This window comes from Mobula birostris, chromosome 7 (assembly GCF_030028105.1).
Source record: "Mobula birostris isolate sMobBir1 chromosome 7, sMobBir1.hap1, whole genome shotgun sequence".
NCBI lineage: Eukaryota > Metazoa > Chordata > Chondrichthyes > Myliobatiformes > Myliobatidae > Mobula > Mobula birostris.
The window spans coordinates 47734898-47749108 of NC_092376.1; the positions used below are offsets into that span (position 1 = coordinate 47734898).

The 14211-nt window shown below is 41.6% G+C and overlaps 1 protein-coding gene across 1 annotated transcript in view; it reads right to left on the reverse strand.

Moving 5' to 3' along the window:
• mphosph8 (M-phase phosphoprotein 8) overlaps window positions 1-13499 on the reverse strand; it is a 68694-nt gene extending 55195 nt beyond the window's left edge. The window contains exon 1 of the mRNA XM_072263079.1: window positions 13231-13499. Coding sequence (XP_072119180.1) covers window positions 13231-13320 — 90 coding nt within the window. The 5' untranslated portion in view covers window positions 13321-13499. The remainder of the gene's footprint in view (window positions 1-13230) is intronic.
• Between the last annotated feature and the right edge of the window lie 712 nt (window positions 13500-14211).

Genomic DNA, 14211 nt, shown 5'->3' on the forward strand with positions numbered 1-14211 from the left:
CACCCGTATGGGTCCTAGCTACGCTTGTCTTTTTGTTGGCTTTGTGGAACAATCTATGTTCCAAACCTATTCTGGTATCTGTCCCCCACTTTTCCTTCGCTACATCGACGACTGCATTGGCGCTGCTTCCTACACACATGCTGAGCTCGTTGACTTCATTAACTTTGCCTCCAACTTTCACCCTGCCCTCAAGTTTACCTGATCCATTTCCGACACCTCCCTCCCCTTTCTAGATCTTTCTGTCTCTATCTCTGGAGACAACTTATCCACTGATGTCTACTATAAGCCTACTGACTGTCACAGCTATCTGGACTATTCTTCTTCTCACCCTGTCTCTTGCAAAAATGCCATCCCCTTCTCACAATTCCTCCGTCTTCGCCGCATCTGCTCTCAGGATGAGGCTTTTCATTCCAGGATGAGGGAGAAGTCCCCCTTTTTTTTTTAAAAAAAGCAAGGGGCTTCCGTTCCTCCACCATCAACTCTGCTCTCAGACGCATCTCTCCCATTTCAAGCACATCTGCTCTCAATCCATCCTCCCGTCACCCCACTAGGAATAGGGTTCCCCTAGTCCTCACCTACCACCCCACCAGCCTCCGGGTCCAACGTATTATTCTCCATAACTTCCGCCACCTCCAACGGGATCCCACCACCAAGCACATCTTTCCCTACCCCCCCCCCCCCCGGTTTCCGCAGGGATCGCTCCCTACGCGACTCCCTTGTCCATTCGTTCCCCCCCCATCCCTCCCCACTGATCACCCTCCTGGCACTTATCCTTGTAAGCGGAACAAGTGCTACACATGCCCTTACACTTCCTCCCTTACCACTATTCAGGGCCCCAGACAGTCCTTCCAGGTGAGGCGACACTTCACCTGTGAGTCAGCTGGTGTGATATACTGTGTCCGGTGCTCCCGATGTGGCCTTCTATATATTGGCGAGACCCGATGCAGACTGGGAGTTTTGTTTTGCTGAACACCTACGCTCTGTCTGCCAGAGAAAGCAGGATCTCCCAGTGGCCACACATTTTAATTCCAAATCCCATTCCCATTCTGATATGTCTATCCATGGCCTCCTCTACTGTAAAGATGAAGCCACACTCAGGTTGGAGGAACAACACCTTATATTCCATCTGGGTAGCCTCCAACCTGATGGCATGAACATTCTCTAACTTCTGCTAATGCCCCACCTCCCCCTCGTACCCCATCTGTTATTTATTTATATACACACATTCTTTCCCTCTCTCTCCTTTTTCTCCCTCTGACTATACCCCTTGCCTATCCTCTGGGATTTTCCCCCCTCCCCTCTTTCCTTCTCCCTGGGCCTCCTGTCCCATGATCCTCCCATATCCCTTTTGTCAATCACCTGCCCAGCTCTTGGCTCCATCCCTCCCCCTCCTGTCTTCTCCTATCATTTCAGATCTCCCCCTCCCAAATCTCTTACTATCTCTTCTTTCAGTTAGTCCTGACGAAGGGTCTTGGCCCAAAACGTCGACTGTACCTCTTCCTAGAGATGCTGCCTGGCCTGCTGCATTCACTAGCAACTTTGATGTGTGTTGCTTGATCTTGAAGATTTCAGTTTTCCCTTTGTGGAGGTTATATACTCAATAGCCACACCTCTCTGTTAATACAAGTATCTAATCAGACAATCATGTGGCAGCAACTCAATGAATAAAAGTATGCAGACATAGTCAAAAGGTTCAGTTGTTATTCAGACCAAAACACCAGAATGGGGAAGAAATTTGATTTACTGTTGCCTTCCTGTCAGCTTGAACCAGTCTGGCCATCCTCCTCTGACTTTTCCCATTAACAAGGCATTTTCACCGACAGAACTGACACACTGGAATTTTTTTGTTTGTTTTTCATGCCATTCTCTGTCAGCTTTAGACTGTTGTGTATGAAAATCCCAGGAGAGCAGCAGTTTCTGAGATGCTCAAACTACCCTGTCTGGCACCAACCATCTTTCCACAGTCAGTCACTTAGATCAGCAGTCCCCAATCACCGGGCCGTGAGGGAACGATATGATCTGGCGATACGAGTCATCTGCACCTTTCCTCATTCCCTGTCGCGCCCACTGTTGAGCTTGAACGCGCACGAGGTCATTACCCACGCATCATCCATGTCAGCACGGGAAGGAGATCAACTCCTCGAGCTTGCAAATGACGGCGGACTGAAAAGTATGTTTGACATAACATCTCTGCCAGCATTCTGGATCAACGTCAAGGCTAAATATCCTGAGATAGCCACTAAAGCACTGAAAACATTGTTTCCATTTCCAACATATCTCTGCAATGAATGCAACGAAAACCAAATTGCAGAATAGACTGGACATAAGGAACCCCCTTGAGTATCGCTGTCTCCCGTCACCCTTCAATAGGACCGCGTTGTTGCAGGGAAACAAGCTCAGAGCTCCCACTGATTCAGCGATATTGGTGTGTTGCAATGATTTTATATGTTCATACGGGGAATATATGTGCTGTGTGTTTAATATCCAAACGTTACTTAAAATGTTATGGTGCTATTGACTTATATAACCATATAACAATTACAGCACAGAAACATGCCATCTCTGCCCTTCTAGTCTGTGCCGAACGCTACTCTCACCTAGTCCCACCGACCTGTACTCAGCCCATAACCCTCCATTCCTTTCCTGCCCATATACCTATCCAATCTTTCGTTAAATGATAATATCGAACCTGCCTCTACCACTTCTGCAGGAAGTTCGTTCAACACTTACTTCAAGCTCCCCTGTCCTCCCCTGATAATTGACTTATCACTGTATTCATGCAAGGAAAATATGCGCTGTGTGTTTAATATTAGATTCCTTAGATAAACCCTTTTATAAACGAAATTGAGTGAATTAGCCACTTATCACCTATATTCCGGTAGTGATTAACCACCCCCCCCCACCCCGGAACAGAATTGCCAAAAATGATTTGTAGAAAAACATCGGCACATACACGCATGCGCACTAGTGCCCGCGCAAGGCTTCATGGTCATTGTAGTCTTTCACGGGGTAAACACAACGTATTTGACTGCTACTCTTGTCCGTTGGCAACCCTACACCACCCCCCCACCCGGTCAGCAGGAATATTGTCAATAATAAACCAGTCCGCGTTGCAAAAAAGGTTGGGGACCCCTGACTTAGATCACATTTCTTCCCCATTCTGATGTTTAGTTTCATACTGTAGGAAGCACCAGTAGTGTTATACTGTTTACTTTTTAAATTTGTATGCGTGGTAATATTTGTGGTAATATTACTTTGTGTTGTGTGTGAGTTATGTGTACTGTTGTTTTGCATCTTTGTCCAGAGGAATGTTGCCTTGTTTGGTGGTACACCTGTGTATGACTGAATTACAATAAACTTGAACGAAGTACATCCTCTCATATTAGGCATTTCGAATGTGGGGGGGAGGGGGAGAGAAGAACTGGCTGTTAACTCTAAGGCTCCTATCATCTTAAATATCTCCTTCACTGCAAAGAGAAATGTGCTAACTCACTAAAATTTTTCTCTTAAGACATGCCTCTCTAATCCAGGAAGCATCCTGGTAAATCTCCTCTGCACTCTAATGCTTCTACATCCTTTTTATAATGAAGTGACAGAAACTGAACACAATACTCCAAGTGTGGTCCAAATGGTTTTATCGAGCTGCAATATGACCTCACAGCTCTTGAACTCAATTAATGAAAGCCAACACACCATGTGCCTTCTCAACCACCCTATTAACGTGTAGCAACTTCGGGGGATCTGTTCTGGGCCCCCCCAAGATCCCTCTGTTCGTCCACAATGCTAAAAATCCTGCAACTAACTTCATTCTCTACCAACAAGATCAGCCATCCGCAGTACATCACTTCAAACTTTTCCAGATTGTACTCCATCTGCCGATGCTTATCCCAGCTCTGCATCCTTGTAGATGTTCCACAATACCACCAACCTTTGTGTCATCTATAAACTTACTAACACTCTTCCTTTCCTCACCAAATATTTATAAAACTCACAAACAGCAAGAATCCTGCAGAACACCATTAGACATGGACCTCCAGGCAGATTATGCTCCATCTACAACTACCCTCTGTTTTACGTGGGCAAGCCAATTCTGAAAGCACACAGCCAAGTTTCCCTGGATCCCATGTCTCCTGACTTTCTGTAATTCCCCGGATTATCCCTTTTAACTTTGCAGTCCTCCAATCCTCTTGTACCACTCTAGTAGCCAGTAAGTACACAAAAATCATTCCCAATGATGCAGCAATCTCTTCTCTCACTTCCCATAGTAAGCTGGCATAAATCCTGTCTGGCTCAGAGGACTTATCTTAATAGCTTTCAAAGCTTCCAACACTGCCTCTTCCTTCAACTTAACATGTTTCAGAAAATTAGCCTGTTCTACACTGCCCTCATATTCATCAAGGTCCCTCTCACTGGTGGATACTGAAGCAAAGTATTCGTTATGTATGTCATCTATCTCCTCCAACTCCAGGCCTATTTCGACTTTTATCCCTGATCAGTTCTATTCTCACACTAGCTATGCTTCTGTTCTTCACATACATGGAGAATGCCTTGAGGTTTTCACACGTCCCTTTCTAGCTCTCCCAAGTCCCTTCTTAAGCTAATTTCTGGCTACCAGAACCCTGTGTGGTCCTTGCTTCCTAAAGTACGCTTTTTTCTCTTAACTAGAAGTTCCACCTCCCATCAACCATGGCTCCTTCACTCTACCATACTTTCCCTGCCTCAATGGTACAAACCAAATCAAGAATCCCATGCAAGAGCTACACAAACAACTTCCACATTTTCATTGTACATGTCCCTGAGAACATCTATTCCTAACTTACATTCCCAACTTCCTGCCTAATAGCTCTGAGTTCATTCCATATAGATACCACCCTTAGTGAGTGTAAGAAGAAGTTGTCCCTCAAGTTCCTATTGAATCCTTCCTCTCTCATCTTAAACCTATGCCTTCCAGTTCCTGATTCCCCAATCTCAGGAAAAAAAAACGAGTGCATTCTCATTATCAACACCCCTCAAGATTTTAAATACCTCTATAAAATTACCTCTCGGTCTCAAATAATTAAGAAATAAAGCCATAGCCTGTCCAACCTAACAGCGCTTAAAATCCTGGCAACATGCTTACAAATCTTTTCTGAATTCCTTCCAGTTTAATAACATTTTCCCTGAAGCAGCTCACGGCAGCTTCTTACATTCCAGTGCATTCAAATTGTTGTACCAGACAATGTTACAACCAGTCAGGATACTTTTAACATTATATTTGTATAAACTTGTTAATGTTTAACAACATACCGAACTTCCTTAATCTCACAAGAAAATAAATACGCTGGTATATTTTCCTCATAATTGCATCCAAGTGCTGGGGCCCAGGAAGGGTAATCCGATATGCAAATGCCCAAGAATTCAAAGCTGCTGACACTCTCCACCGCCGCCCCCTCCCCCAATGTAGACTGTAGCATGAGCATGATCACCTTCCTTCCCCTTCCCAAAGTCAACAATCACTTCTTTAGTTTTGCTCACATGAGTGACAGGTTGTTTTGCAACACCACTCAGTCTGGTGATGCATCTTGCTCCAGTAAGCTGGCTCAAAGCAGCCTGTGATTAATCTTACAACAGTAGTGTTGGGAATTTGAAAATGGCATTGAAGCTGTGCTTGGCCACAGAGGGAGTAAAGCAGGAGGCTAAGCATGCAGCTTTGAGGTGCACCTAATGGTCAGCAAGGAGACGTTACCAGTTCTCTGAGGTTTGCCTACGAGCAAGTCAAATGCCCAATTGCAGAGGAAGGTAAAGAGGCCCAAGTCTTGAAGTCTGATGAGGAGTTTGGATGGGATGATTGTGTTGAACATTGGGCTGTAGTTGATGAACAATACCTGACATATGGGTTCAGTTGACCAGATGGTGCGGAGCAGGGTAAAGACCAGGTTGGTCATGTCATTTCTTGAATCCATAGTACAAATTTTTCTAGATCCACTGCAATTCACCTACAGAGCCAAGAGATCTGAAGATGATGCAGTTAATACAAGTCTGAACCTCATACTACAGCACCTCAACTTCTCTGTTACAAATGTCAAGATTCTCTTTGTGGATTTCAGCTCAACCTTCAATACCATCATCCCTGAGCTTTTGGAAGAGAAACTCCCTGAATTTAACATACCAAGTGGATCATAAACTTGCTCTGTGACAGCAGGTAGTTTGAGAGACTAGGCAAGCACATCTCCACATCCCGCTCAGTTAGCACTAGTGCACTGTAATAATCTCTTCTCCTATTTTCTTTATAGACCAATGACTGTGTCTCTAGTGATCCACGAGTTAAACTGATTAAAAGTTTGCAAATAACATCATTTTCACTGAACTAATCAACAGAGGCAGCAAATTCAAGTACCACCAGGAAGTAAACAAGCTAGTGTCCTGTTGCAATCTTGCAATCACAACTACTTCAATCTAAAGGACATCAAAACCATGGAGATGCATTTTGATTTCAGTAGAAATGAGTCTCCCCTCCATTCATCCATCATCAACATCTCTACAGTTAGCGCCATTTCAACATTCACATTTCTGGGCATCATTATTTTGCAGGACCCCACGTGGGAGAACCACATCTCCCATGTTAATAAAAAGGCTCAACAGGGGATGTACTTCTTGCAGCAGCTGGTATAATTCCACCTTCTTCAAAACATACCGTAACATGACAATTCTACACTGTCATCATAGAAAGCATCATCACATCAGCCATCACTGTCTGATTTGGTGCAGCATTCTCTCACAGTACAGTGGATTCTAGTTAACTGGGACATTTCAGGATCGGTATATTTTAGTCCAGTTAGCTGAAGATTCATGGAAATAGTTTAAAAAGGTATATTAAAAAAAGGCAAACCACCATTTAACTCTGTAATAATTTATGTATTTAATTTAAAATACATAAATTAGAACACTACCTCTACAGTACTACCGAACTATATTAGTTCTTAAAAGTTACTCATTTGCTCTGTTCTTTCATTTTAAGTAAACAAAATCAGTGCAGACACCGACTACAGATAACGGACTGCCTTTATTTACACAATGCTTTGGACAATTGCATTCTCCAAATCTTCAATTTCATTGTAACATTGTCAATACTTTCAAATTCTTCATAATTTCTAACTTGTTAAAGTAGTGAAGTAGTTTCATGGTGACTCCCAACTATTTCTGGCATCTCCAAGCCTGAATGATTGGAACCACAGTGAGCTAAACAAATCTGAATTGTCTTTCTGCTCATTTCTCACCAACTATTAGTGACAAAAATCACTGCTTTTTGAACACAAACACTCACAACTTATGCCATCTCAAAACTGGCCATTCTAAGCATGATGCGATATTTAACAGTCATGAAAATGACACTATTTAGAAACTGTTCAGCAACAGTCTCTTGCCCCCATTAAGTGGGAATCCCAGCTATCTTGTGGATTGAGGGTGAAAGGTGAAATGTTTAAGGGAAGCATGAAGGAGAACATCTTCACTCAGAGGATGGTGAGAGTGTTGATCACACTCACAGTGTTAGTGATAGGTGCGGGTTCGAATTCAACATTTAATAGACATTTGGGGAGGTACATAGATGGGACAGCTATGGAGAGCTACGGGATTGGTGTAGGTCAAAGGGACTGTACAGAATAATAGGTCAGCACAGACTAGAGGACTGAAAGACCTGTTTCTGTGCTATAGTGTTCTATAATTTTCTCAGTTTTTGTTCTTCAAGAGTTGCCAAAATAAAACAGCTATCCTAATTAACCAATGGCCCAATTAACTGGAACCCAGTGTAATGAAAACAACCCACTGCCAGGTCTGCAGAAAAGGTAACTGGCTGCTGTCTACCACCACTGCAGGACTTGCATTTGTCCAGGACAGGAAAATCATTGTGGACACTACCCACCTGCAAACTGCCTTTTCCAAAAGCTACCTTCTGGAAAGTGCTATAGGGTTATTAAAACAAAAAAATTCATGCCATCTTAAATGTTTCTTCCCCCAGGCAGTTAATCTGATCAACCATTAGGTGCCCACCCCCCTCTAACTATTACTTCAGACACTGCATCATATACACTTTAAACCACATTTTATAATGCTGTTTACCTTGTAAATACATGCTGGTATTTATGTATTCATACACATTTTATTCCAAATCTGTACTTAAAAACTAAAGTTAGAGGTTTATGTAAACACGAGAAAATCTGCAGATGCTGGAAATTCAAGCAACACACACACAAAGTGCTGGTAGAATGCAGCAGGCCAGGCAGCATCTATAGGAAGAAGTACAGTCCTGACGAAGGGTCTCGGCCCAAAACGTCGACTGTACTTCTTCCTATAGATGCTGCCTGGCCTGCTGCGTTCCACCAGCATTTTGTGTGTATTGCTTACAGGCTTATGTAATTCTTTATAATTGTACTTTATTTTTTGTTGCATGTTGTACCAAAACACCACAGGAAATTCCTAATACATGTAAGTGTATATGGTGAATAAAGTTGATCCTTGATTACAGTGAATGCCACTGGACAGTTGTCATCAGACAGATCACCATGCTCTTTTTGAGTGCCAGTACAATAAAGGCCTTCTTGAAATAGGTGGGAACCCCAGACCACAGAAGTGAAGTTGAATGTGTCTAACTACTCCAGTCAGGTCTGCTCAGATCTTTAGTAACTCGGCCAGATAGGCTTTTCGTGGATTCCCAAACGTCAGCCTCAGAGACTGAAATTACAGGGTCATGGGGCTCATGTGGATGTGCTATTGGTCTCCCTATCAAATTATGCATTAAGGCATTGTACTCATCTATGAAATGGGCTGTTGCCACTGTTGCTACCTGATCTCACCTTGTTGAAAGTTATACTGTGCAAGCCCCGCCACCACTGTGACCATCCATCTGTGATTCCAATTTGTCCAAACAAGCCTCTTTGCATTCATGATGGTGTCCTGGAGGTCATACCTGCCCTGAGTCCATCTAGCTCTCAGCAGATTATGACTTCCCGGTTCAGGCACGGCTTTTAGTTGGGTAAGACTCAATTTTTTGTAGACACACACTTATCCATGCAGGTCACTACGAAGTCAGGGACAACTCTGGCATATTCATTTAGGTATGGTAATAAAACCTTGAACATGCTCCAGTCCATTGACTTGAAGTGATCCCGAATTTACTCCTCCACTTCAGCTGTCTAGTTCTTTGTAGTCCTCCATCAGTGCTGCGCTTTTTAGTTTCTATCTGTATTCAGGCAAAATCAGCACAGCCAGGTGGTAGGATTTACCAAACCAGATGGCAGGGAATACAGCAGTAAACGTTTCTGACTGTGGTAAGCAGTGCTTAAGTGGGTTGAGACCTCTACTATCATAGGTCATGTATAATTTATAATTTCTCAAAAAATTTAGTTCAAGAGAAGAGTTGTTTAGTTTTCGCATCAAGATATAAAATTTGGCAAGAACTTTTACTTATACAACTGCAGATATCACAAATTAGATTTGCACTAAAGTTTGTTTTCTTTTAAACAGATGAGAGTGCAATGTTTTGAATAAGCAAAGGTTAATAGAAAAATTGTTACATTAAATAAGTGAACACCCAGAGGAAAGATATAAAAAATTTAAAAGATATGGGACCCACAATTTCTCAGTAATTGTGATCAAACAACTTAGATACATTAAAAAAAATCACATTGAGCTAATGTACTACAAAAAAACTGCAATCAGCTTTCAAAATGATCATTCTCTCAAAGAAATGAAAATTCTTATCTTAATGCTTCAACAACAAACTGTGCTGCCCCATTATTGCAATTGTTTAGAAAACAGACAACTGTTTTCAGTTTTTCTCCCTGAATTCTTCCGTTTAAACTATTGCTTGGAGATTCCCCCCCACCAAAAAAAATTCACTTTTATGCTGATTGGATCAACCACAAAGATGGCAAGCTGTTACCCGTTATATTTACAAAAAAAAGTGAGATGTATCACATTCTGGTTTAAATTGAGCAATGCAAGGGTCGTCATATGCATCAGAGGCAGAAAATTTTCCTCAATGGTCCCCAAAATACTACTTTTAAAAAAGCCAAATTCCATTAAGTTTTTAAGTTTAACTTAAAACCAACAAAATAATATTTTCATCATTCCCTAATCTCAAATAAACACAAAAAATTCCATAAAAAATAAAAAAAAATTCAGGGGTAGAAAGAACTAAAAAAAAAATTAGTACACAAGGAAACACACACAAAATGCTCAACAAAGTACTCAAGGATACTGTTGTATATTTCTTAATGAATGCAACACCTAAGTTTTGTGGTTAGTCAGTGAATACATTTTTTCTGGTTACCTTCATCTTCATAGATTTCATGACAGACAAAAACTGCAAAGGAACTTATTGTGCCATGTTACTATCTACCAGCACAACATAATTAAGTTTTGGTATTAGGTTTCAGCATAGTGTAAAATATAGATAAGCATTTTAAATTGGTTTAGACCAGGGTATCCCAATCTAGGGTCCATGGACCCCTCAGTTAATTGTAAGGGTCCATGTCATAAAATCATTGGGAACCCCTGGTCTAGACAACCTCAAATCCCTCTACTCATCTACCTTAAGCCTGTGCCAAGCTCTTTTTTAAAAAAAAGACCAACACCTCAATACCTTTTTGGCTCATATCTCCATACGTTCCCACACCCTTCCCCAAAAGGACATAGGATTAAAAAAAATAGGAACAGGAACAGGAACAGGAACCCAGAAACACCATACAAAAAGGAAAAATCATAAAAGGAGGAAGGATGTATGAGAAGAGTCAAGGAAGCACATACTGTGGAATAAGTAATGGAGGTGATAAGAATGCAGTTATACTGTTTGGAGGAAATCACCGAAAATTCTTCCACTAAAAACAGACACTCAGCCCATCATGTATGTTGATCAAAAGAAAGCTATCCAACTTAAATTGCCCCTCTGAGCAATACGTCTTGCGGATCACAGGTCTTCAACTGCAGCCAAGTATATTTTAAGTTTGAGAATTTTAAACCAATAAAACTCTTCAGGTACCAAGTTCAGATGACGGCCAACTCAAAAATGGAATAAATCCTGAATCTCCCCTCAAATCCATCAACTACCTTTGCCCCATCATCTTTGAGTAAATATGAAGGACCCATCTAGACCTTTCAATTGTTGCACGTCAATTAAATTGCTACAGAAAGCTATTGCAATACTCAGTAGTAGCCTATCCCTCCACCCCCCCCCACAGTTATGCTTTTTCATTGCTGAACGACATTGAGAATCCATCACAACAGATCATTAAATTTGTTGTTTTGCAGCAGCAGGATAAGTGTGTAACTTCTAAGCTATAGAAATAAATAGCTCAAAAGGAAATAACAAAGTAGTATTCATGAACCATTATGAAATCCGATGGCAGAGGGAAGAAGCTGTTCCCCAAATCATTGAGTGTGGATTTTTCAGGCTCTTGTACCTCCTCACTCTTTCTACCGCTGACCCCACAATGAACACTGGTGTGAGTTCTCCCAGCTTCTCCTTGCTGCAATCCAGTATCAATTCCTTGAAGATGCTTCACTGACAATGAGGTTGTTGTTAAAAAACATTCATTGTGCTTCTTCTATCTCATTCCTGTACCCCTCCTTGTCACTATCTGAGATCCTTGTCACTATCTGAGATCTGACATCTACAAATTTATAAATGGTTGTTTGAGCTGCGCTTAGACACCCAATCATGAACGTAGAGAGGAGAGCAGCAGATTGAGCGAACACTCTTAAGGTTTATCTAGTGGTTGCAGCTCAATCACAAATTTCCTATCATCGTGACCAGAATTGTATTACAGTAGGACAACACAATGGCATCGTGGTTAGCGTGTTTTACAGTACAAGTGACCCAGGTTCAATTCCCACCACAGCCTGTAAGAAGTTTGTACATTCTCCCCATGACTGCTTAGGTTTACTGCAGATGCTCCAATTTCCTCCCACAGTCCAAAGACGTACTAGTTGGTGGATTAATTGGTCACTGTAAATTGTCCCACGATTAGGTGAGGAATTGCCAGACGGTACAGGTTGAAGGGCCAGCAGAGTCTATTCTATGCCCTATCTTAATAAATAAATAAAATACTCAAGATCAGACCTAGTTAGTGTTGTATAACCTGCATCATAACATATACATATGCTGTTAAGCGCCATGCCTCAGTGAATAAACAAATTCTTTATGTCTTTTATCTCATTTGATTTGTACTGCCATCTTTAAGTATTTCTGGAAATATAGTTCAAGGGGCATTTATTACTCCAAACCCCAATACCCTAGCATTTATTATTCCCTTACCCTTCTTAATTGCATAACTGCTTACTTCTCTAGAATTAATTGTCCTATTGATCATGGGCTTATCTCTTTAACATCAAGCACTATTTCTGTATCATCTACAAATCCTAACAACATAGCCCAAGTTTACATCTAGATTACAACTATATGTTATAAAGAAAAATATAAGGGGCCAAGCCAGTAACAGCATTCAGTCGCAAGAACAGTGGACATTATATTTTGCCTACTGCCACAGAGCCACATGGCCATATGATATATACAAAGAGAAAACAATCTCATTGAAGGTGCTGGATGGGAGCAAAAGAGATTGACCATACAAGGGTGTGGCAGATTGAAATTGAGGTGGGTATAGAGGAGTAAAAGTAAGAAGGGGTGCTTTCAGGAAAAATGTGGATATAATGGTGATAAATCCAAGTTTCAAAGGGTTCATGCATTATTCTACAGTAGGAGCAAAATCCAACTTTAATATATGTCAAGTAAAGAAAGACCAACTTGTAGCTCCCACATTAAGTATTTCTTTCGTGTATTGGTCAATACAGTTTTATTTTGAAAGCGAAACGTTGCCCGAAATTTACGCCTATTAACCAGATACAAAATGTTTTCTCAATTAAATTGGACGCAATTTTTAAAAGCATAACGACTTGCCTTTCAGAGATTTAAAATCACACAAAGTATGATGTTTCACCTCTGATATTTATCCCTCTCTAGACTTTTAGGGACCTGACATTTAAGAAATACCGACGGCTTTACTGTTTCTTGCTAGCAAATATATTCTGTGGGTACACTAGATCTATAATAAGAAAACAAAACTAAACCAACGGTGTTCTGGCATATGTCCCCACGGCAGGTGAAGTAAAGCCCAGCCACAGGCCTCACTTCACCGCCTGACTCCATGTTCAATGAACACGGCACCCCGTCACCGTCGGATCCCGCCCTCTTACCTCTGAAATCTTCATGTCCACTATCTTCTCCACCTCGTACACATCTTCCTCTGGTTCGCTTTCTTGCTCGGATTTCTCTGCGGCCGCCATCGTCCTGACTCGTTAACGTTATGCACCGCCAACACGACGCGCTTTGAAAAAAAAGCCCGAAGAAACGAAAACTGAGAGGCGGGCTGTTGATGGTTGCGGTTGAGCCAATCACAAACGAGGTTAATAATTCACAATAGATGTTTGTCAGTCAGCGAACACGGCAGTTAATGGTTGCGACGTCGGTATGGTTCAGCGATAGTAATCCGCTTTCCCACCCGCCCCTCTCCCATCACTGTGCGTGGTTGAAGGCGGAGACAGGAGAAGAACGTGGTCTCCTGATATTAGTAGTATATTCTTACATGTACACATAGTTCAACAAAATAAAACTACAACTATTAATAAGAGCAAGCATTTATATTGTGCCTGAGTGTAACCAGCTGTTTTGAATTTGTACAGTGAAGTTTTTTTTGGAGTCGGGCTGGATGGCGAAAGACAAGAGAAAGAAGAAATCGGTTGTCTGTGGATACAAACATATAAGGTTATTACTCGGGAATAACTACATTAGTAATTTATGCCATAATCTGCAATGCCATGGTGTCTGCTTCATCGCTTCTACTTCCAGACGTTGTCACGTTGTGAAAATTGACAGACCTCTAGTCAGCTGAGAGTTAACATAGTGTTTACGTGCTTTTGTTTTATTTCTCTAGAATGAGTTTGGCTCTCCAAGCAGCACACAGTCTTGAATATTAAGAGCAATACACACAAAATGCTGGAGGAACTCAGCAGGTCAGGCAGCATCTATGGAAATAAATACACAGTCAACATTTTTCATCATCTATTCATTCATTTCCATAGATGCTGCCTGAACCGGCTGAGTTTATCCAGCATCTCATGCGTTTTTATCTGTATTTACCATCACTCTCAGAATCCTGATTGAGAAGTTGCAGAACT